Below are 23895 nucleotides of genomic sequence, written 5' to 3'. Positions count from 1 at the left end.
AAAATTTCGGCTACTCTAAGGCTTTTGCATTTCCACATAAATTTTATAATCAGTCAGTCAATTTCTGCTAAAAGAGCCTCCTGGATTTGGGTCAGGATTGCATCAAAGCCATGCATCCTTCTGAAAACAGCTGACATTTAACAACGTTGAGTCTTCTAATACATGAAATGGTATATCTCTCTACTTTAGTCTTTTTCTCAGCAATGGTTTATGATTTTTTTAAACTGAGATAAAATTCACGATTTTAATCATTTTAAAGTGTACAGTTCAGTGGCTGTCAGCATAGTCATGGTGTTATGCAACCATACCCCCCTCTAACTCCAGAACATTTCCATCACCCCAAAAAAGAAGCTCCATACGCTGTAAGCAATCAGTCTCCACTCTAAATGTCCTCCCTTCCCCATTCCCTGGTGACCATTAATCTGCTTTCTATCTCTAGATATTTGACTATTGTGGACATTTAGCACATGTGGAATCATATAATATGTGGCTTTTTGTGTCTGGCTTCTTTTACAAAGCATAGTGTTTTCAAGGTTCATCCATATTGTAGCATATATTAATATTTTATTCCTTTTAATGGCCAAATAATATTCCACAGCATGGCTACACCACATTTTGTTTATCCATTCCTCTGTTGACGCACATTTGGGTCATTTCCACTTTTTGGATAATGCTGCTATGGACATTGATTTGCGAGTTTTTGTGAGTCCCTATTTTTTGGTTGGTGACTTTAACCCATTCATATTTACTGTACTATTATTATTATTTGCTTTCATTCTTGAAGGATATTTTTGTTGGATATAAAAATTGTAGGTTGACTTTTTTGTCACTCAAAACTTGCATATTTTAGATGAGAAATCAGGATTCATATTTTTTCTTTTTAGTATATAATGAATCTCTGTGATTCTTTTTATCATCAGCTTTCAACAATTTGATTATGATGTATCTTGGTGCTGTCTCCTTTGTGTTTATTCTGCTTGGGATTCATTGAAATTCTGTATCAAATATGCAGAATTTTTGGTCAAATTTACTTTAAATATTTTTTCTAACCATTGTTTCCCCTTTTCCTTTTAGGACCCCAATTATACATATATTAGACCACTTACTGTTGTCTCACTGGTTACTAAGGTTCTGTTCATTTTTTCAGACTTTTTCTCCTTCTGAACTTTATTTGGATATTTTACATTGCCCTGTCTTCAAGTTCACTGATCTTTCCTTCTATCGTGTCTAATCTGCTGTTACTGTTACCCACTATATGTTACCCAGCATATTTTTCATGCAGTTGTTTTTACTGTTCCCATTTCTCTCATTGTATTCCATTAAATCACTTAAAATATGTATGATAGCTGTTATAAAGAACTTTCCTGCAACTTTCATCACTTCTATCTTTTCTAGGTCTGTTTCTATTGACTGATTTTTTTTTCTGGTCTTGGGTCACATTTTCTTGCTTCTTCACATATCCAGAGATTTTTTTTTTTAACTGTATGCCAGCCATTATGAATGTTATGTTGTTATGTTATGTTGAATGTTATTTTGTGTCTGTACTGTATTGTTTTCCTTCAAAAGGACATGCGTTTTTTTCAGGCAGTTAATTTACTTGAAGATCAGCTCAATCCTTTCAAGGCTTGTTTTCTTATAATTTTAAAATTCAGGCATAATTTATATATAGTAAAGTTCACTCTTGGGTCAGCCCGGTGGTGTAGTGGTTAAGTTCACATGCTCTGCTTCAGCAGCCTAGGGTTCATGGGTTCAGATCCCGGGAATGGACCTACACAGCATTCATCAAGCCATGCTGTGGTGGCATCCCACATATAAAATAGAGCAAGACTGGCACAGATGTTAGCTCAGAGACAATCTTCCTCAAGCAAAAAGAGGAAGATTGGCAACAGATGTTAGCTCAGGGCCAGTCTTCCTCACCAAAAAAAAAAAAATTCACTCTTTTAGGTGTACAGTTCTATGAGTTTTGACAAATGCATATAGCCAGGTAACCACTGCCATAATCAAGATATAAAATAATTCCATCATCAGCCCCCTAAACTCTCTCATGTCCTTTGTAGTCATCCTCTCTGCCGCATCACCCCCTGCCCCAGCCCCAGCCCCAGGCAATCATTTATCTATTTTTTTCTGTCCCTATGGCTTTGTTGAGGATTGTTTTTCAACTTTACTAGAGAAGGTCTAAATTAGCCTTTACTGCAAGACTAGTTCATCTTTACTCCTGTGGCCTCACTTTTCTGGGGTCTCCACCGAAAGGCCCAGGTCTCTACTTATGATTGGTTGGTGTCACAACTGTCTATGAGTTGTCAGTTCATAGCTCCCCCAGTTCTTTACCTGACCTCAGGAAGCCACACCCTAAACACATGTCGTTTAGCATTCAGCCAAAGACTCAAAGAGACTCCTATGCAGATTTCTAGAGTTCTCTGCATAACTCCCTCCTCTCTATACCCTGCCCACAAATTCCACTCACTATTGTCTCTGAAAACTCTGATCTCTCTCCTCGTTCAGCAATACTATCATACTCTGCTTGAATTCTCCTTTCCTGCACCATGATCCAGAAAGTATTTCTGGAAGAAAGCTGGGGGGGGGGGCGGATTATAGAATTTGCTTTGTTTCTCTTGTCCTGGTTGTTTCTGTCAGGAGGATCACTCCAGTCCCAGTTCCTCCAACACGTCTAGAAGTGAAATTCAGTCCACCTCTTTTTTGTTTGATAATATCTTGTTCCTTGCTTATGTTTTCAGTTCCTTCTTTTGTTTATTTAAACATTGAAAACACATCTATTTTATATTGTGTCTGACAATTCCAATACCCAAGTCTTACATGTCTAATTTAATGTTTGATATTTCTGTTTTCATTCACTTTGGCTTATATTTTTAAGTTTTGGATTGTGAGCTCATGTTCAACTGGCTTCTCTCTGTGGGAATCCTATGAGGGCTGGGTTAAGAGTGAACATCTTCAGAGAGAGTTCGTGTTTGCTTCTGCCAGGCATCCTGGGGTGCTAATAACCAGGTTTCCCACACCTCATAGACAGCATATATAAATATACACAGGTAATCCCAAAATCTCTGTGAAGACAGACTTGGGTTATACATTCTCAGAAGACTCCTTAACCAAAACATTCTTCCTCTGGCTGAGACTGAGACATTCACATTCCCTTGTGATTTTGTTGGGACCCTTGTATATCAAGGGCCCCAGATTCCTATTTTGGAGTCTCATTTAATGTGTGGTGGCTTGTTCAGGCCCAAGGCTTGGTCCATGTCTCCCTGCAACCAGTGAAGCCCAGGTTCTGGGTCACTGGGATAAAAACAGCCCCAGGACAGCTGTGATTTTAGAGCTCACTTACCACTTGGTTTTCCGAGTCTTATTTTCAGTCCCTGAAGATTTCCCTTATGACTTCGTGAGCTCCAATATGCAATTAAAGGAGTATTTGATTTATGTTATTCAATATTTCCATGTGTTTTGTAACAGGATGATTTTTTCAGGCCATTTAATCCATCCTATTGCTGGAAATGGAAGTCTGATCTTTGCCTTGCTGCCCTCCTGGTTCCCCCTTCCCCTGGCCCTGGGTCCATCTCCACAAAGAAGGATGGAGTGGAGGAAAGAGAGTAGATGTGGCACCAAGGACCTTGCCTAATGCTACTGTGTGCCAACAGTATTGCCTCTGGCAGTCCCTCCCTATCTCATGGCCTCCATCTCCCTCTTTATAAAGTGAGAGATTAGATACCCCGATCCCTGGGTTTCCTTCTCATTTTAATTTTCTTTGACTCTGAATCTATTCTTGGATAGTCGTCCCCTCTCCTGAGCCTTCTACTGGGTCAGCTTGAACGAGAATTGGGGAAAGAGTGATCAGTGATAAGGGGAAATCCTGCTCCCATTTCCCAGAGGTCCTGAGGCTGCCGACCATCACGTGTCCCCGACAGGCTGTGTGCGTGGGCGGCAAGCAGTCAGATTGCCCCTTACTTCCCTGCTGGCACAGATAATACACAGAAAGGCTTCCTAACAAAACCCACCCTCTAAGCTCTAGCTCCAACTCTGCCCTCATTTCTTCTAGAAGTCTTCCTAAAGGCTGAGGCCCAGGGAAAGGAGAGGGCTACTTCATGAGTGGCATTTATTGGTAGTTAATTGGTCGTGGCTGCCTGAACCTTTGTGCCAAAGATGTGTTCTGAGGCATCCTCTGGTTCAGAGTGCTGTGATTATTTAATGATGCCTGCAAGGGCCTGGGGTGAGTGGCAGCAGGCTGAATGTCATGTGTTTGCCATCTCTGAAGCATCCACGTGAGTCATGTCACAGCTTTTTGCTTTAGAAAGCCTTGGACCTCCCTATATCCAAGAAAGAAGATGACAGGAGGGAGCTTGAAGGAAAAATCAGGTACTCTAGTCAGATAAGAGTTTATGACTTTCTCAGATAATTTCACACCTTCCCATCATTCCTGGTCTGTTGGGGGCTGAAGCTGTATCCCCCTCTCATGATGTTTCCACAGAGAAGGGGGCTTCCTCTTTTCTCCCTCCTCCCCAGGGGACAATTTGACTTTGTAGCACTGGACATTTGTTGGCCCTGTTCCACCAGAGGGTGACATCCCTGCTCATGGCAGCTTATTTTTGGCCCATTTCAATGTGGGGAGCACCCTGCATTGGGCAAGGGCCTGCCCTTTAGAGATAGGTCTGTGCTCCCTGTGCATGCATCTGTTGAAGTGCACAGCTGAACATATAGGCCTTAAGGTTGGATTCAGGGTGGAAACAAAGAATGTGGACCGATGTTTCCATTCCAACCTTTACCAGAGTCCTGCCTGAGGGGCTGAAGGTACCTGTGTGCCAGGTCAGAGGTGGAATTTGCTTTCCCTTGCCTTCTAATCCTTGTGTGTCCTTGTGCTCAGGAGAGGAGGAGGGCAGAGTGGTTAGATGCCTAGGACCCCTAACAAATACCAGGATCTTAGGTATCAAAGGATGTAGGCTTGAGGACATAGCACGTCATTTCAAATCTACTTCTAGGGGGACAAATTTATAATTCAAAAAAAGCCTTTGAGAAGAGCATTACAAAGAGATAAAGGGAATGATCCAATGGAAGGATATGACACTTGTAAATATCTATGTGACTAACATGGGGGCACTAAATACATAAAGCAAATATTAACAGACATTAAAGGAGAAAGTGACAGTAATGCAATAATAGTGGGGGACTTTAACACTGCACTTACATCAATGGATAGATCATCCAGACGGAAGATCTATAAGGAAACACTGGCCTTAAATGAAACATTAGACCAGATGGACTTACTAGATACATACAGAATAGTCCATCCAAAACTCCAGAATACACATTCTTTTCAAATGCACATGGAACAGATAAATCACATATTAGGCCACAAAACAAATCTCAGTAAATTTAAGGAGACTGAAATAATGTCAAGCATCTTTACCAGCCACAACAGTATGAAACTAGAAATCAACTCAAGAAGAAAACTGGAAAAGTCACAAATATGTGGAGATTAAACAAAATGCTACTGAACAACTACTGGGCCAATGAAGAAATAAAAAAATACCAGAAGACAAATAAAAATGAAAATACAACATAGCAAAATCTATGGGATACAGCAAAAGTGGTACCAAGAGAGAAGTTTATAGCAACACAGGCCTACCTCAACAAACGAGAAAAATCTCAAATAAACAACCTAACACTACATCTAAAGGAACTAGGTAAAGAAGAATAAATGAAGCCCAAAATAAGCAGAAGGAAGGAAATAATAAAAAGCAGAGCAGAAATAAATGAAATAGAGACTAAACAGACAATAGAAAAGTTCAATGAAACTAAGAGCTGGTTATTTGAAAAGATAAACAAAATTGACAAACTCACTAAGAAAAAAAAGAAGCTTCAAATAAATAAAATCAGAAACAAAAGGGGAGAAATTACAATGGATACCACATAAATATAAAGAATTATAAGAGATACTATGAAAAGCTATATGCCAACAAATTGGATAGCATAGAAGAAACTGATAAATTCTTAGAATTATACAAGCTTCCAAAACTAAATCAAGAAGGGGCTGGCCCCGTGGCCGAGTGGTTAAGTTCGCGAGCTCCGCTGCAGGCGGCCCAGTGTTTCGTCGGTTCGAATCCTGGGCGCGGACATGGCACTGCTCGTCAGACCACACTGAGGCAGCGTCCCACATGCCACAACTAGAGGAACCCACAACGAAGAATACACAACTATGTACCGGGGGGCTTTGGGGAGAAAAAGGAAAAAATAAAATCTTTAAAAAAAAAAAAAAACTAAATCAAGAAGAAACAGAAAATCTGAATAGACTGATCACTAGTAAAGAGATGAAAACAGTAACAAAAAACCTCTCCAAAACCAAAAGTCCAGGACCAGATGGCTTCCCCAGTGAATTCTACCAAACATTCAAAGAAGAATTAATACCTATCCTTCCCAAACTCTTCCAAAAACCTGAAGAGGAGGAGATACTTCCTAACTCATTTTACGAGGCCAACATTACCCTAATACCAAAACCAGATAAGGATGACACGAAAAAAGAAAATTACAGGCCAATATTGCCGATGAACATAGACGTAAAAATTCTCAACAAACTATTAGCTAATCGAATACAACAATACATTAAAAGATCATACATTGTGATCAAGTAGGATTTATTCCAGGGGTGCAAGGATGGTTCAACATCCACAAATCAATCAATATCATATTCCACATTGACAAAATGAAGAATAAAAATCACATGATCATCTCAATAGATGCAGAGAAAGCATTTCACAAGATTCAGCATCCATTTATAATATTTAAAAAAACTCTGAATAAAAAAGGTGTAGAAGGAAAGTACCTCAACACAATAAAGGGCATATATGACAAACCCATAGCTAATATCATACACAATGGAGGAAAACTGAAAGCCATTCCTCTGAGAACAGGAACCAAAGATGCCCACTTTCACCACTCTAATTCAGCATAGTATTGGAAGTCCTAGCCAGAACAATTAGGCAAGAAAAAGATATAAAAGGGATCCAAATGGGAAAGGAAGAAGTGGAACTGTCACTATTTGCCAGTGATATGATTTTATATATAGAAAACCCTAAAGAATACACCAAAAAAACTGTTAGGAGGAATAAACAAGTACAGTAAAGTTGCATGGTACAAAATCAACATAGAAAACTCAGCTGAATTTCTAAACATTAGCAATGAAATAGCAGATAGAGAAATCAAGAATACAATCCCATTACAACCACAATGAAAAGAATAAAATACCCAGCAGTAAACTGAACCAAGGAGGGGAAAGACCTGTATACTGAAAACTATAAAACACTGTTGAAAGAAATCAAAGTAGACACAAAGAAATGGAAAGATATTCTGTACTCATGGACTGGAAGAATTAATATCGTTTAAATGTCCACACTACCTAAAACAATCTACAGATTCAATGCAATCCCAACCAGAATCCCAAAGACATTCTTCATGGAAATAGAACAAAGAATCCTAAAATATATATAGTACAAGAAAAGACCCTGAATAGCCAAAAGCAGTACTGAGAAAAAAGAACAATGTCGGAGGTACCACACTCCCTGAATTCAAAATATACTAAAAAGCTGTAGTAATCAAGAGAGCAACTTACTGGCAGAAAAACAGATATACAGATCAGTGGAACAGAATTGGGAGCCCAGCAATAAACCGACACATTTATGGAGAGCTAATTTTTGACAAGGGAGCCAAGAACATACAATGGAGAAAGGAAAGTCTCTTCGATAAATGGTGCTGGGAAAACTGGACGGCTACATGCAAAGGAATGAAAGTAGACCATTATCTTACACCATGCACAAAAATCAACTCAAAATGGACCAAAGACTTGAATGTAAGACCTGAAACCATGAAACTTCTACAAGAAAACATAGGCAGTACATTCTTGGACACTGGTCTTAGCAGTATCTCTTTGAATATGTCTCCTCAGGCAAGGGAAACAATAGAAAAAATAAACAAATGGGACTACATCAAACTAAAAGTCTTCTGCAAGGTAAAGGAAACCATCAACAAAATGAAAAGACAACCTAACAATTGGGAGAAGATATTTGCAAATCATATATCCAATAAGTGGTTAATATCCAAAATATATAAATAATGCATACAACTCAACAACAAAAAACCAAACAACCTGATCAAAAAATGAGCAGAGGAACCGAACAGACATTTTGCCAAAGAAGACATACAGATGGACAACAGGCACATGAAAACATGTTCAACATCACTAATTATTAGGGAAATGCAAATCAAAACCACAATGAGATGTCACCTCACACCCATCAGAACGGCTATTACTAAAAGACAAGAAATAACAAGTGTTGGCAAGGATGGAGAGAAAAGGGAATCCTCATACACTGCTGGTGGGAATGTAAATTGGTGCAGCCACTATGGACAACAGTACGGAGATTCTTCAAAAAACTAAAAATAGAACTACCATGTGACCCAGCTATCCCACTTCTGGATATTTATCCAAAGGACACGAAAACACTAATTCAAAAAGGTATGCGCACCCCTGTGTCTACTGCAGCATTATTCACAATAGCCAAGACTTGGAAACAACCTAAGGGCCCATTAACAGATGAATGGGGGCTGGTCCCGTGGCCCGGTGGTTAAGTTTGCGCACTCCACTTCAGCAGCCGAATTTCGCCGATTTGGATCCTGGGCGCGGATCTAGCACCGCTCATCAAGCAGTGCTGAGGCGGCGTCCCACATAGCAGAACTAGAAGGACCTACAGCTAGAATATACAACTATGTACTGGGGAGGGGGTGCTTTGGGGAGAAGAAGAAAAGAAATAAAAACCAAAAAATCCCCAAACAAAACAAATGAATGGATAAAGAAGATGTGGTATATATACACAATGGACTACCACTCAGCCATAAAAAAAAGATGAAATCTTGCCATTTGCGACAGCATAGATGGACCTTGAAGATATTATGCTAAGCCAAATAAGTCAGATGGAGAAAGTCAAATACCATATGATTTCACTCATACGTGGAAGACAAAACAAGAACAAAAAACAAACACATAGATATGGAGAACAGATTGGTGGTTTCCAGAGGGGAAGGGAGTAGGGGGAGGGCAAAAGGGGTAAAGGGGCACATGTGTGTGGTGATGGATGGTAATTAGTCTTTGGGTGGTGAACACGATGTAATCTTCACAGAAATAGAAATATAATGATGTACACCTGAAGTTTATATGATGTAATAAACCAATGTTACCTCAACTGAAATAATTAATTAATTAAAAATAAATTGAAAAATGAAATTACTTGTAATAGAAATCTTTTGTATTATCAAGTGAACAAAAATATCACCCTGCAGTATGGATGTAAAAACAAAGCCTTTGAATGATACAAATAATAAAAATTAAGCCTCAAAAAATTCAGATTAAGAAAACATCTTACAAAGGGAGCACAGCGGTTAAGTGTGACATGCATCCCGGAACGCGGCCCATAGACTGGGGCCTGAAGTCTCTCCCGGGCTTGGAGCACAAGGCCAACCTTCGACCTTCGGCGGTCCTCCCCCTGCGCCTGAGAAGTGGCTCTCTGGAGCTGGCACTCAGCCAAGCAGGCCCAGGGCTGGTGTGACGTCCGGCCGGTCCTCTCAGGGGCCGCCGGGGAGAACTCAGCACAGCAGATGCTGGGACGGATGCTTGAGGCCTGTGGGCTCCAGGAAGGGATGTCTAATCCGCCAAAGGGCTCTGAGGCTGGGCTAAATGGGGATGTGAGCACAAGGAGCACGTGGCCACAGGGGCTCTGGTTTTTCGGGCGCCACCAAAGGGCCCCGGGGTATAGCCTGTTGCTGCCTTTTCCATCCTACTCCATGCCCCTCTCCCTCTCATTCCACCTGTCTCTTATTCTCCCTACCCCTTTCCCTGTCCTCCCTCCCCACCCTCCCCTCCCCTTCCTTTCCCCCTCTCCTCATGCCTCCTCCCCCCAGCACCCCCTTCCCTCCAACCCTCCCTTCTTCTCCCTCTCCTCTCTCCTCCCACTCTCTCCCTTCTCATCATCTCTCTCTCCCTCCCTCTGTCTCTTTTCCCACCTGCTCCACCTTTCTGTCTCTCTCCCCTCTTTTGTCTCTCTCCTTATTTTCCACCTGGGCCGGAATCTGAGCCCTTCCTGCACTCGCCTCACCCCCACCCACCCCCCCCCCCCACAGTGAAGGGTAGCAGGGCACAGTTTAGTCCATCTGAAACCTCCCCAGGGCTAAGAGATCATTTGGCTTGCCCCGTGGGAGACTTTCATTTCCTTGGGAGTGGATGATTCTCGGGCTGACTTAACTGGTCACAGAGGAAGCTCCAGGTCAGAGCAAGTTTCCAGGCTGGCCTAGAACAGGGCTGTTGGGGGGCCTCTGGCCTTGTAAGAGCCAGCCTACCCGATGGCCTCACCCAGATGCTGGAGCACGCTTGTTTATTACGCAGGGGCTTGGAGAAGGGGGGTGGGAGCTGTGGAGGCAGGACCGGGGTGGCCCTGGGTGGGTGTGGGAGGAGCCGCGTCCAGGCCTAGCGCTCTGGGTGGCCGTGGGGGCGGCATCACTTCTTGGAGGTCGGTTTCTTCCAGTTGGTTATCTTGCTGCCTCTCCTGGTTTTGCTGGGAGGATGCAGATCCACTTCAGGCTGCTGAATTCTAAAAATCAAAAGAGAGAGAAGCAAATGCTGGGAAACGGGTGGAGAAGGCTGGTCTGGAGCCCCGGCCTGGCCTGGGGAGGTGGGCGTGGCCCTCTACCTTGCACATTTGAGACCTCTGGGTGTTGCTTTGACCTGGGGGTCCCAGCAGCACCTGTGGCCTTTCTAGGTGCTCACAGTTTGCATTTCTATCTTGATGAGAAATGTGTGATTTTCTTGCTCTTGCAGAACACAGGATTTGCTTCCCAGTGGCCTTGGCCAAGCCTGTGGACTTTCGACAGGTCTAGGAAGTTTCTCGCAGGGAGCCAGGGGGCAGTCTTCACCCTTCTCAGACTGATGCATCTGGGTTGTGGGGTTTCGCTCCAAAGTCCTCAAAGGCCTCAATCTCCAGCCCCCAGACCACTGCCAGCAGTTCCAGGGAGCAGCCTTCATGCCCCACTGGACACTGTGCTGATAAACAGGCCAGACCTCAGGGACTGCTGGAGATGGCCCATGCCCGGGGATGGGGTTGGGAAGTGGCATGCCCAAGGCCACTTAACCCCGAGAGGCCTCTACGGCCTGTGGTGGAGCCAGGGGCCCTGCTGGGAGCCACAGCCATTCTGCCGCCCACAGGAGGGCCCCTCAGCCCTGGCAGGGTGGCCACCTACTTCTTCTCAGCTTCAGAAGACGACTCCTCCACCTTGTCCCTTATGGCCAACGAGGAGAAGCTTCCTTGGATGTCTTCTGACCTTACTCTCTTGACCGAGTCAGGGTCTTCCGGGCTCCAGATGGAGGCTGGGCTGCTGTAGGGAGGCAGGGCAGGGAGGGCAGTGCTCAGCGAGGAACAGCCGGAGGGCCCAGAGCCGGGCGGCCCAGGCAAGCAGCCCCCGCCTGGCACGGCCCCTTTAATGTTCCAGCTCCTAGAAAGAAAGGGGCCCAGGTGCTTCTCCCCTCGAGGGGGTCAAGGGAGAACGTGATCCCCTGGGGACCCAGAGACTCACTGGCGGTTGGCTTCCCTGGCTTCTGTTTAAGGCTGGAATTGCCCTGATTGTGTGTCAGCAACACCTGTCCACCCAGCACTGACCGCCAGAAAGGCCTGTAGTGGGGCGGGAGGCTCCACAAAGCAAGCAAAGGAGAGAGGACAGGAAGCCAAGGAAATAAGTCATCGTGTATGGGGTTATGGGTTGACTGTGTCCCCCCAAATTCACATGGAGTCCTAACCCCAGCACCCCAGAAGGCATCCTTACTCGGAAATAGGGTCATTGCAGATGTAATGAGTTAAGATGTGGTCATACCAGAGTGGGGTGGGCCTCCACTCCGACGCACCAGGTGGCCTGACACAAATGGGGAGATGTGGACAGAGACATGCGCGCAGAGCGACAGCATGTGAGGACTGGGACAGTCTGCCATAGCCAAGGGACAGGTCCTTCCCTAGCACGCTCAGGGGGAGCATGGCCTGCCCACACCTTGATCTCAGACTTCTGGCCTCCCAAACCAAGAGACAATGAATTTCTCTTCAGGCCACTCAGTGTGTGGAACGTTGTGACAGCCGTCCTGGGACCTAACGAACACATGTGCTCACTCCCCACCTTTGCACCAACCCCAAGGCCCTGCAGCCGGGCACCGTTCTCACACGCCTTCCAGGCTATTGATGGCGTTGAGCATCACAGCAGCCCCGGGAGGCAGGCAGCTCAGGGGCCTTCGTCCCCATTTTACCGACAAGGACAGAGAGGAGAGCGGGCTTGCCGGAGGGACAGGACTGGCCCTTTCATTGATTGTCTCTTGGAATTTATCAAGCCCCTGCTATGTGACTTGCTTAAGGAAAGGGCATTTAAGAGACAAGTGTTGTGGTGGGGGGGGGGGGCTCTTCCATCATTGGAGGGCCCTAGAAAAATTAAAAGTGGAGAAATACCAAAACGGGGGTCACAGATCTGGGTACATTCCCAGTGTTTACATTTAGCAAACTAATGCCCCCCTCCATGCCTCACTCTACCGCCCCACCCCACACCACCCGCAGGGAGCACACACATGAAGTCCAAGTGGCCCCTTGCAACATGGCACTGGAGATGGGGCAAAGGCCTACGTGCGGGCCCTTGAGAAGTCGGGTCCCTGGTGGTCTGTGGAGGAATGTGGGCTGAGACCAGGGGTGCTGGCCTCCATGCCTGCTAGTCCCAGAGGGCAGGGTGGGGCTGCAGGGGCAGGGCCGGGCTGATGGGCTCCTGCTGGGCCGCTGCCTGGGTGATGGGAGGAGGTCCCCGGGCTCTCTGAGTACACAGAGTGCTTGGGAAGTGCAGGGGAAAAGCCCAGAAGGAAGAATGAACCCCTAAACCTCTCCATCATTCATTCATTTGTTCCACAAGTATTTGCTGAGCACCTACCCCCAAGCTGGGCTCATAGCCAGCCCCGCGGTCCCTCCCACCCTGAAGCGGCCCCTCCAGGGCGCTGGCCTCCTCCGTGGCCTCCCCGCGTCCAACCTCACCCGCACAGCGTCCACGCTGCTGCCTGAGGGCTTGTCCTCCCTGATCTGGCCTTGTCTCTCCCACTTAACACCAGTCTGTAGCTCTCCAACTTCTGCAGGGTGAGCCCCCACTCCCTAGAGTGATGCCCAGCTCAAGGCCCATGAGAATCTGGCCCGAAACTACCAGTACGTTTTTCTAACAGCCCCCCTTGGCAGCCCCCCTAAATCCACAGCTCTCCTGCTCCCTGGTCCCCACAGAGCTCCACACCCTTGCCCACACTAGCCCTGCCAGGAGTGCCTTACCCCTCCTCTTCTGCTGGGCCTTCTACTCATCCCTCAAGGCTAGGCTCCCATGTCACCACCTCTAGGAAGCCCTCCCTGAACTCTCAAAGGAGTGGTTTCCTCCACTGTTTATCACGGTGCACGGTTTGCAGCTCTGAGTCTGCCTCCAGTCACCTGAGCAGAGGACTTGATCTTAGCAACCTGGCATGGCTCTTGGGAGGTATGAGTGAGTGAATGAATGAATGAACTAAATGACATCAGGGGAACGTGAGTGACCAGGCCAGTGGGGCCACATGGCCATCCTGCTGGGATAACAGGCGCACTCCTGTTCCTGCCAACAGTACTGATCTAGAGATGAATGCCAAGACCATCCTCGGTCAGGGATAAGTAGAAAAGGCCACCTGGAGGTTTGCTTGAGGCCAGCCCCTCTAGTCAATTCAAAAACCTTGGTACTCCCCTCAGTGATAAGGAAAACATCAGCAAGGGCTGGCCCTTATCAGACCACCTCTCCGCAGCGTCAAGGCCAGCCCCTGTTTCAGAGCCGCTGGCCCACTTCCCGAAGGTAACTTCTCCCCACTCAGCTCATTCAGGGCACACAACAGCATACACAGCACCGGTCACTACAAAGTCAGCTCCCAGTGCGTCAGCTCTTACAGCTTTTGATTCTCTCAACTCACTCCTCTGAGCATGGTCTTGAGAGAATGCTGTGCCCATCCCACAGGGAGAAAACCGAGGTCCAAAGAGGGCGAATGACACATCTAAAGTCACAGCTGTGGCACCCTGCCCCTCCAGGGCACGTCTCTGCCCTCGCTGGCTCCCTGCACGAGGCGTTCAGAGCCTAGGTCAGCTTCTTTGTAGGAGGCCCACCTCCTGGACCCCACATTGACCAGCCGCTGGGCCTGGAGCCCACAGCCTCACTGTCTTCTCCCCACCACCCTGTGCCGGCCCCAGGCAGGGCCCCAGGGGCAGCACCCAAAGGCAAGTCCAGGTGGCGGGGCACTGAGAGCAGGGTGAGTCTGTGCTCTGTGGCGCCGAGGTGAGGACCAGGCTGCCTCTCCCTGTCCCCTTTGAGTCCAAGATGGACAGGGGTGGGTCTCTTGAGACTTCCTGTGCTTGGAGAACTGCAGTGAGCAGGGAGGGGGAGCTGTGGTGATGCTGAGGGCTCCCCTTGGCCCCCACCAACCTGCCCCTGCCCCCAGGGCCCGGCATTTTTTAGGAACTCAAAGCACAGCTAAACCGAGAAATAATGTCAAGCCACATGGGACACAGGGGAAGGACCCTGGTGAAAGCTGCTGACAGCAGGATACAGATGAGAGAGTCGGGGGACGGGGACGGGCATTGCTGGGTGCCCCCAGCAGCACACCGAGCTTCTTGACGTGGCCAGGAGGGTCTTGCTGCTCTCTCTGCCTGGCCAGCCTTTCTCTGTCACTCCTCCCCTGCGTCACACCCTGCCCTGTTGGTGCCCCCACTGCAGCACAGCATGCCTCTGCTCACAGGCACAGGTCACAGGGCCTGTGAATCGCTGTGACCTCTCTTGGCCACAGTGAGGACTCCCCGAGCCAAGGAGGGCGGCAGAGAAGAGCAGCAGCCTAAGGTTCAGGCGGAAGCAGCCCAGACTCACGAGGGGCCACCTCCTCAAGATGCAGCCCCATGTGTGCTCTGGTTGTCCTTCCGGCCGGCTGCAGCCCACTCCGCCCAGGAGCTTTCTGCACTGCTCCGGCCTGCGGAGCCCCTCCTTGGTCAGGGCTCCCTCCGTGCCCTCCATCTGCGGGCCCAGAGGTTTGGCTGGGTGAGGACAAGCCCCGTGCACCTCTTGCATATGTGCCACTGCTTGACCCCAGCCCAGAGCCGCAGAATGTCAGAGAGAACCCAAGACGGCAAGGGGGGCAGAGCCAGCATGGATCAGTGCCAAGCACAGGGCTGCCCCCGGGGGTGGGAGGGCCACTGTCTGCTGAGTGAAGGAAGGCAGGGAAGGAGGTGCAGGGTGGGTAGGGGGCAGTGGGGGTCCAAGCCTCCCACAGCTCTGGTCTCTAGGCTGGTCCTGGCTCCCAGTTTACCCAGCCAGGAGCCTTCACTGGGCCTCACCTTGGTGCAGCCCCCTCAGCCCAGTCCCAGGGGTCAAAGATGAGGACCATGGAAGCTCCCCCTTCTGGAGGCCACCCCACCCCATAGGCTCCCTCTCCTCACCCACCCCGTGCAGCCTGGCTGGCTGGGCCTCACGCACGAGGAAGGAGCTGCTCCGCGGAGCACTCAGGAAGCCTTCTGTGGGGAGGGCCACTGTGGACAGACTGTGAGGGACAGACGTGGACAGGCTGCTGGAGCAGGGGGACATGTTCTGGTGGCCAGAGTGAGCCTGGGACCTGGTGCCACCAGAGCAAGGAGGTTGAGCTTTGGAGAGCAACCAGCCCTTGCCCAGCAGCTCACTAGCCGAGGAGACAGCCCTTCCCTCCCCCCTCAGCTGCAAGCGCCCGCAGAGCATCTCCTCCTAGCTGTTTAAAAGACTGTGGTTAAAAGCACATAACGTAAAATTTATCATCTTAACCATATTTAAGTGTCCAGTTCAGCGGCATTAAATACATTCACATTGCTGTGCAACCATCACCACCATCCATCTCCAGAACTTTTTCATCTTCCCAGACTGAAACTCTGTATCCATTAAACACCAAGCCCTCATCCTCTTCCGGCCCCAGGCACCCACCGTTCTACTTTCTGTCTCTAGGAATGTGACTATCCAGGGACCTCATATAAGTGGAATCGTGTAGTATTTGTCTTTTTGTGACTAGCTAATTTCACTAGCTTACTGTCCTCAAGGTTCATCCATGTTGTAGTATGTGTTAGAATTTCCTTCCTTTTTCTTTATCCCTTCACCCCTCAATGGACACTTGGGTTGCTTCCACTTCTTGGCTACTGTGCATAATGCTGCTATGAACATGGGTGTACAAATATTCCTTTGAGACACTGCTTTCAATTCTTTTGGGTATGTACCCAGAAGTGGAATTCCTGGATCATACGATAATTCCATGTTTAAGTTTTTGAGGAAGCGCCACACTCTTTCCACAGTGGCTGCACCATTTTACGTTCCCACCAGCACTGCACAAGCATTCCAACGTCTCCATAACCACTCTAACGGTTGCTACTTATTGTTTTGGGTTTTTTTTGATAGCAGCCATCCTAATGGGGATGAGGTGCTATCTCACTGTGGTTTTGACTTGCATTTCTCTAATGATTAGTGCCCTTCACTCTTTCACATCAATTTCTAGGTCTTTGGATCAGTGAAGGTGAGCAGGTCGAGGTCCTGTTCACCTCCAAACCACCAATGCTGAGTGTGAAGCTGGACGTGTGGCAGCTGCTCCAAAACTGATGGAACGGCATGACTTTCAGGCTGAAAGAGGAGGCTGCTTCTGGAGTGAGGGGTCTCCCATCATTAGAGGTATGCGAGGGGCAGTCGCATAACCACGGCAGCCAGTTATCAGTGGACACTCTGTCAACCAGCCCTTCCTCATTCTGACCTGACCTCTGCCTCCCTGGGATAAAGTCAGCCCTAGGTGATGAAATTCAGCAAACGTTTCCCATGGGGCCTCCTATGTTCTGGGCCCTGAGATGAGTGGAGGACGCAAACAGAGGGGAGATGGGACGTCTAGGGCATGTGACACAGGACACCCCGCCCTCTGGGCTGGTGCGGCTTAATACATGCAGAGAGACCTGCAGCCCTTCCCATCCCACTGCCTGCTCCTCAGGGCAGGGCTGTCCCCAGGCAGCCCCAGCTCCTCGGGCCTGTGTGAGTCTGGGGCCCTCGTATTGGTCTCACAGTCTCCCCCAGTTGTCCTTGGCCTGGCCCTACCCTTTTGCTCTGTTTGTCACAACCAGTCTACTCACTAGGCAGGAGCCTACCCCAACCTCACTGGGGCTCAGGAGGAGCGCTGCCTCCCTGGGGAGCTGAGCTCCGCTGCTGGCTAAGGATAGACCTGGGGCCTCTTCCCACCACAGCTCTTGCTTCTCCATGGTGGCTTCACAGACCCCAAGCCCAGACTGAGGACTGTCTCTGTGGCTGGTTCCTCTTAGGAAAGAGAAGGTCAAAGAGCCTCCAGGCCAGTGACCAGGGCAGCCTTTCTGGATATGGCTCCCAGCTCTGCCCACCTCCCAGCATTTACTCTGCTGACCTGTCTCTTCTCCTCTCAACTCCCTACCTCTAATCCTCCCACTACAGCTGTACAAAACCCAGCAGATTCAAAGTCTTCTCTGCAGGATGGTGTCAAGATGGCGGTGTAGGTGGACTCTGAACTCACCTTCTCCCATAGATGCAACCTACTCTTGGAATGATTACCCCTAAGAGAGGACTGAAAACTGGATAAAGGGAACCCCAACAACGAGACAGTGTTGACTGAGGTGGAAGAAGCAGAAGTTCCTTTCTGGAGAGAAAAAAGCCACCTTTGACCAGCCAGGAGCAACCTTAAGGTATGAAACCTTCCCTGGAGGAGTGGGGGATCTGAGCAGGGGAGCATTACCACAATAAGCAGCTTTTAGACTCCCAACTGAGAGAGGTGTCAAAATACCTCACTTTGCTGGCTGTTAACTACAGTGGGGAATACCCCCAGGAAAGCTATCAGACATAAGGGGAAAAAAAGCCTGTTCTTAAAGGACACACACACAAATTCACCTGTTTCAGAAAGCAACCTAAAATCACCATGAAGAAAGGTGCACAGTCCTTTGGTGAAAAGAGACTCACCTGATAGGCTCTGAGTGCATCTTGATGAGAGGTGAGACCTCTCCAGGGACTGAGACATTGGTGGCAGCCACTACTGTGATGTGGTACAGGTATGCTGACATAGGTGCTGGCAGATGACATTGGAGATCTTCCCCTGGCCTGTTACACAGGGTCTGCCCCTCCCACTAGAGGACCTATTTAATCCAGCTCAGTCAGGGCAGGCAGCCCACCTACTAGACCGGCCCCACCCAACAGCAAGCCTTTGGGCAACTTGTGGGCCCGCATAAGTGGGGTGCCTGGAACCTCTGCAGCCAGGTGAGTGAGTCCACCTCTGCAGGGCAGGACATGCATGAGGGGTGGGCCTGCAGCAGTGGAGTATGTGGGGCCTCTGAAGTGGGGTGACTGGGTCCACTTCAGTGGGTCAGGGCATGTGCATGGGGCAGGACTGTGTTGATGGAGTATGTGGCCCTGCAGGTGGTGGGGCTTGTCAGCTACAGCAAACTTGTGCTTCTCAAACAGCCACATAAGGGATCAGCTCCACCCTCCAAAGCCTGAAACAATTGGGTGCTCCCATGCCTAGGGGTAGCCCCATTCAGCTGCAACCCTGAGAGAGCCAACAACAGCCTTGCAGGCCAGAGGCCTACAGCAAGTGTAAGCGCCAGCCATGCTGGGAGCCTACTCACTTAACAGAAAAACTACAACAGGAACGGGCTATTAGACTCTGCAGCCAACTGTGCTGGGGCTCCCCATGCCTGATAAAGTGACTGAAGTGTCCCTAGCAGCCACACACAGCTGAGCATTCAACCAGCTGGCCAGGTGGACAGCCTAGCCTCCATGGACACCTGCAGTAAGAGCAACCCTTCCACAACAGAAGGACACATGTAGCCCACAGGGGGACACTCCTAGAACATTTGGAACTGGTGACGAGAGGGAAGCACACTGCTGGGCCTCATAAGGCATCTCTTATGTAAGACCACCTCTCCAAGATCAGGAGACATAGCTGATCTACCTAAAACAGAGATATAGCACAGAGAAAGAAGTAAAATGAGGACACAAAGGAATGTGTTCCAAGTAAGGGAACAGGACAAAAGCCCAGAAAAAGAACTAAATGAAACAGAAGTAAACAATCTACCTGACAAAGAGTTCAAACAAAAAGTCATAAGGATGCTCAGTGATCTTGGGAGAAGAAGGGATGAACTCAGAGAGAACCTCAACAAAGAGTTGGAAAATATCAAAAAGAACCAGCAGCAATGAAGAACACAGTACTGGAAATGAAAAATTCACTAGAGGGACTCACTAGCAGAGTAGATGACACAGAAGAACAGAACAGATCCGCCAGCTGGATGAAAGACTGGAGAAATCACCCAAGCTGAACAGAAAAAAGAATTAAAAAGAACAAGGACAGTCTAAGGGACCTCTGGGACAATGTCAAATGCAATAATATCTGTATTATATGTATCCCAGAAGGAGAAGAGAGAGACAAAGGGGCAGAGAATCTATTTCAAGAAACAATAGCTGAAAACTTTCCTAACATAAGGAAGGAAACAGACATCCAGGTACAGGAAGCACAGAGAGCACTAAACAAGGTAAACCCAAAGAGGCCCACACCAAGACACATTGTAATTAAAACATCAAGAATTAAGATAAAGAGAAAATCTTAAAAGCTACAAGACAAAGGCAACAAGTTACATACAAAGGAAACCCCATAAGGCTATCAGCTGACTTCTCAGCAGAAACATTACAGGCTAGAAGGGAGTGGCACGATATATTTAAAGTGCTGAAAGGAAAAAAACCTACAGCCAAGAATACTCTACCTGGCAAGGTTATCATTCAGAATGGAAGGAGAGATAACGAGTTTCCCAGACAAGCAACAACTAAAGGAGTTTATCACCAAGAAACAAGCTTTACAAGAAATGGTAAAGGGATATATTTAAGTGGAAAAGAGATTACATATAAGAATAAGAAAATCATCCATAAAACCCCCCAAATCACTGGTAAAGGTAAATATACGGTAAAGGTAGTAGATCAACCATCTGTGAAGCTAATACGAAGGTAAAAAGACAAAAGTACTGGGACCGGCCCCATGGCCCAGTGGTTAAGTTCTCACGCTCCACTTTGGCGGCCCAGGGTTTCGCTGCTTCAAATCCTGGGCACAGACATGGCACCGCTCATCAAGCCATGTGGAGGCGGCATCCCACATGCCACAACTAGGACCCACAACTAAAAATACACAACTGTGTACTGGGGAGCTTTGGGGAGAAAAAAGGAAAAGTAAAACCTTTTTAAAAAAAAAAGACAAAAGCACTAAAATTATTTGTTTCCAAGATAAGAGGGTAATGGATACACACACACAAAAAAAGAGGTTAGATATGATATCAAAAACATAAAATGTGGGAGGAGGGGAATAAAAGAGTAGAGCTTTTAGCAAGAGGTCAAACTAAAGAGCCCATCGACTTAATACAGATTGCTATATATATGGAGGTTATTGTATATGAACCTCATGGTGATCACAAACCAGAAGCCCATAATAAATACACAAAAAATTAAGAGAAAGGAACCCAAACATAATACTAAAGAAAGCCATAAAACCACAAGGGAAGAGAGCAAGAAAAGAAGAAAGGAACAGAGAAAAACTACTAAAACACCCAGAAAAGGTAACAAAATGGCAATAAGTACATAATTATCAATAGCTACTTTAAATCTCAATGGACTAAATGCCACAATCAAAAGGCAGAGGGTGGCTGATTGAATAAAAAAACAAGACCCATATGTATGCTGCACACAAGAGAACACTTCAGACCTAAAGACACAACTGGAAGTGAAATGATGGAAAAAGATAATCCATGCAAATGGCAATGAAAAAAACACGGGGTTGCAATACTTATATAAGACAAAAGAGGCTTTAAAACAAAAACTGTAACAAGAGACAAAGAAGGGCACTACATAATGATAAAAGGAATAATCCAACAAGAGGATATAACACTTGTAAATATCTACGCACCCAACATAGGAGCACCTAAATATACAAAGCAATTATTAACACACAAAAAGGGAGAAATAGTAACACAATAAAAGTAGGGGACTTTAACACTGCACTTACATCAATGGATAGGCCATCCAAACAGAAGATCAACAAGGAAACACTGGCCTTAAATGACTTATTAGACAAGTTAGACTTAGTAGATATATACTGTACATTCATTCTTTCCAAATGCACATGGAACATTCTCCAGGACAGATCACATATTAGGCCACAAAACAAGTCTCAATAAATTTAAGAAGACTGAAATAACACCAAGCATCTTTTCTGACCACAATGGTATAAAACTAGAAATTAACTAAAGGAAGAAAATCAGAAAAGCTGCAAATAGGTGGAGATTCAACAAAATGCTACTGAACAATGATTGGGTCAATGAAGAAATCAAAGGAGAAATCAAAAAGTACCTGGAGACAAATGAAAATACAACATGCCAAAATTTATGGGATACAGCAAAAGCAGTTCTACAAGGGAAGATTACAGCAATACAGGCCTACCTCAAGAAACAAGAAAAATCTCAGATAAACAATCTAACAGTGCACCTAAATGAATTGGAAAAATAAGAACAAACAAAGCCCAAAATCAGTAGAAGGAAGGAAATAATAAAAATCAGAGCAGAAATAGATGAAATAGAGACTAAAAAAAAAAACAGAAAAAATCAATGAAACTAAGAGCCAGCTCTTTGAAAAGAGAAACAAAATTGACAAGCCTTTAGCTAGATTCACCAAGAAAAAAGGAGGAAGGCTCAAATAAAATCAGAAATGAAAGAGGAGAAATTACAGTGGACACCTCAGAAATACAAAGGGTTATAAGATAACACTACAAAAAGCTATACGTCAACAAATTGGATAACCTAGAAGAAATGGATAAATTCTTAGAATTATACAGCCTTCCAAAACTGAATCAAGAAGAAATAGACAGGGCCAGCCTGGTGGCACAGCAGTTAAGTTTGCATGTTTTGCTTTGGCAGCCCGGGGTTCGCCAGTTTGGATCCCGGGTGTGGACCTACGCACTGCTCAGCAAGCCATGCTGTGGCAGGTGCCCCACATATAAAGTAGAGGAAAATGGACACAGATGTCAGCCCAGGGCCAGTCTTCCTCAGCAAAAAGAGGAGGACTGGTGGCAGATGTTAGCTCAGGGCTAACCTTCCTGAAAAGAAAAAAAAGAAGAAATAGACAGTTTGAATAGATTGGTCACCAGTAAGGAGACCAAAGCAGTAATCAAAACTACTCAAAAATAAAAGTCCAGGACCAGATGGCTTCCCTGGTGAATTCTACCAAACATTCAAAGAAGACTTAATACCTATCCTTCTCAAACTCTTCCAAAAGACTGAAGAGGAGGGCAACCTTCCTAACTCATTCTATGAAGCCAACATTACCCTGATACCAAAACGAGACAAGGACAACACAAAAAAAAGAAATTTATAGGTCAATATCACTGATGAAGATCGATGCAAAAATCCTCAACAAAATACTAGCAAATCGAATACAACAATCCATTAAAAAGATCGCACACCATGATCAAGTGGGATTTATTCTAGGGATGCAGGGATGGTTCAACATCCGCAAATCTATCAACATAATACACCACATTAACAAAAAGAAGAATAAAAACCACATGATAATCTCAATAGATGAAGAGAAAGCATTTGACAAGATACAGCATCCATTTATGATAAAAACCTTGAATAAAACAGGTATGGAAGGAAAGTAGTTCAACATAATAAAAGCCATATATGACAAACCCAGAGCTAATATCATTCTCAATGGAGAAAAACTGAAAGCTATCCCTCTAAGAACAGGAACCAGACAAGGATGCCCACTGTCACCACTCTTACTTAACATAGTATTGGAAGTCCTAGCCAGAGCAATCAGGCAAGAAAAAGAAATAAAAGGGACCTAAATTGGAAAATAAGAAGTGAAGCTGTCACTATTTGCAGATGACATGATTTTGTATATAGAAAACCCTAAGGAATCCACCAAAAAACTTTCAGAACTAATAAATGAACACGATAAAGTTGCAGGATACAAAATCAACATACAAAAATCAGTTGCATTTCTATACACTAACAACAAGTAGCAGAAAGAGAAATTAAGAATACAATCTCATTTACAACTGCAACAAAAAGAATAAAACACCTAGGAATAAACTTAACCAAAGATGTAAAATACCAGTACACTGAAAACTATAAAACATTGTCAAAAGAAATAGGAGAAAACACAAAGAAATAGAAAGATATTCCATGCTCTTGGATTGGAAGAATTAACATAGTTAAAATGTTTACACTTCCTAAAGCAATTTACAGATTCAATGCAATCCCTATCAAAGTTTCAACAACATTTTTCACAGAAATAGAACAAACAATTCTAAAATTTATATGGAACAATGAAAGACCCCGAATAGTCAAAGGAAGCCTGAGAAAAAAGAACAAAGCTGGAGGCATCACAATCCCTGATTTCAACATATACTACAAAGCTTCAGTAAGCAAAACAGCATGGTACTGGCACAAAAACAGACACACAGATCAGTGGAACAGAATCAAGAGCCCAGAAATAAACCCACACATCTATGGACAGCTAATTTTCAACAAGAGAGCCAAGAACATACAATGGAGAAAGAAGAGTCTCTTCAATAAATGGTGCTGGGAAAACTGGACAGCCACATGCAAAAGAATGAAAGTAGACCATTATCTTACACCATGTGCAAAAATTAACTCAAAATGGATTAAAGACTTGCATGTAAGACCTAAAACTACGAAACTTCTAGAAGAAAACACAGTCAGTGTGCTCTTCGACATC

General features: G+C 46.0%; 1 protein-coding gene and 1 long non-coding RNA gene across 5 annotated transcripts in view; one reads left to right on the top strand and one right to left on the bottom strand.

Annotated features, from left to right (window-relative positions):
• Nucleotides 1–23895, top strand: part of LOC106829364 (uncharacterized) — a 71588-nt gene that overhangs the window by 43605 nt on the left and 4088 nt on the right. For 3 of the 4 annotated variants that reach the window (XR_011496754.1, XR_011496752.1, XR_011496751.1), the window contains exons 2-3: nt 16616–16785; nt 17654–17810. This is a non-coding gene — a long non-coding RNA (uncharacterized lncRNA). Of the gene's footprint in view, nt 1–16615; nt 16786–17562; nt 17811–23895 lie in introns of all 4 variants that reach the window. The other variant, XR_011496753.1, reaches the window with a different exon arrangement.
• The window catches only part of C21H3orf20 (chromosome 21 C3orf20 homolog), a 97578-nt gene continuing 75212 nt past the window's right edge, over nt 1530–23895 (bottom strand). Inside the window, exons 14-15 of the mRNA XM_070493803.1 lie at nt 11284–11418; nt 1530–10637 (exon numbers count right to left, since the gene is read on the bottom strand). Coding sequence (XP_070349904.1) covers nt 10544–10637; nt 11284–11418 — 229 coding nt within the window. The 3' untranslated portion in view covers nt 1530–10543. The remainder of the gene's footprint in view (nt 10638–11283; nt 11419–23895) is intronic.

The sequence above is a fragment of the Equus asinus genome, chromosome 21 (genome assembly GCF_041296235.1).
Source record: "Equus asinus isolate D_3611 breed Donkey chromosome 21, EquAss-T2T_v2, whole genome shotgun sequence".
NCBI lineage: Eukaryota > Metazoa > Chordata > Mammalia > Perissodactyla > Equidae > Equus > Equus asinus.
This window is presented reverse-complemented; position numbering and strand designations above follow the sequence as displayed.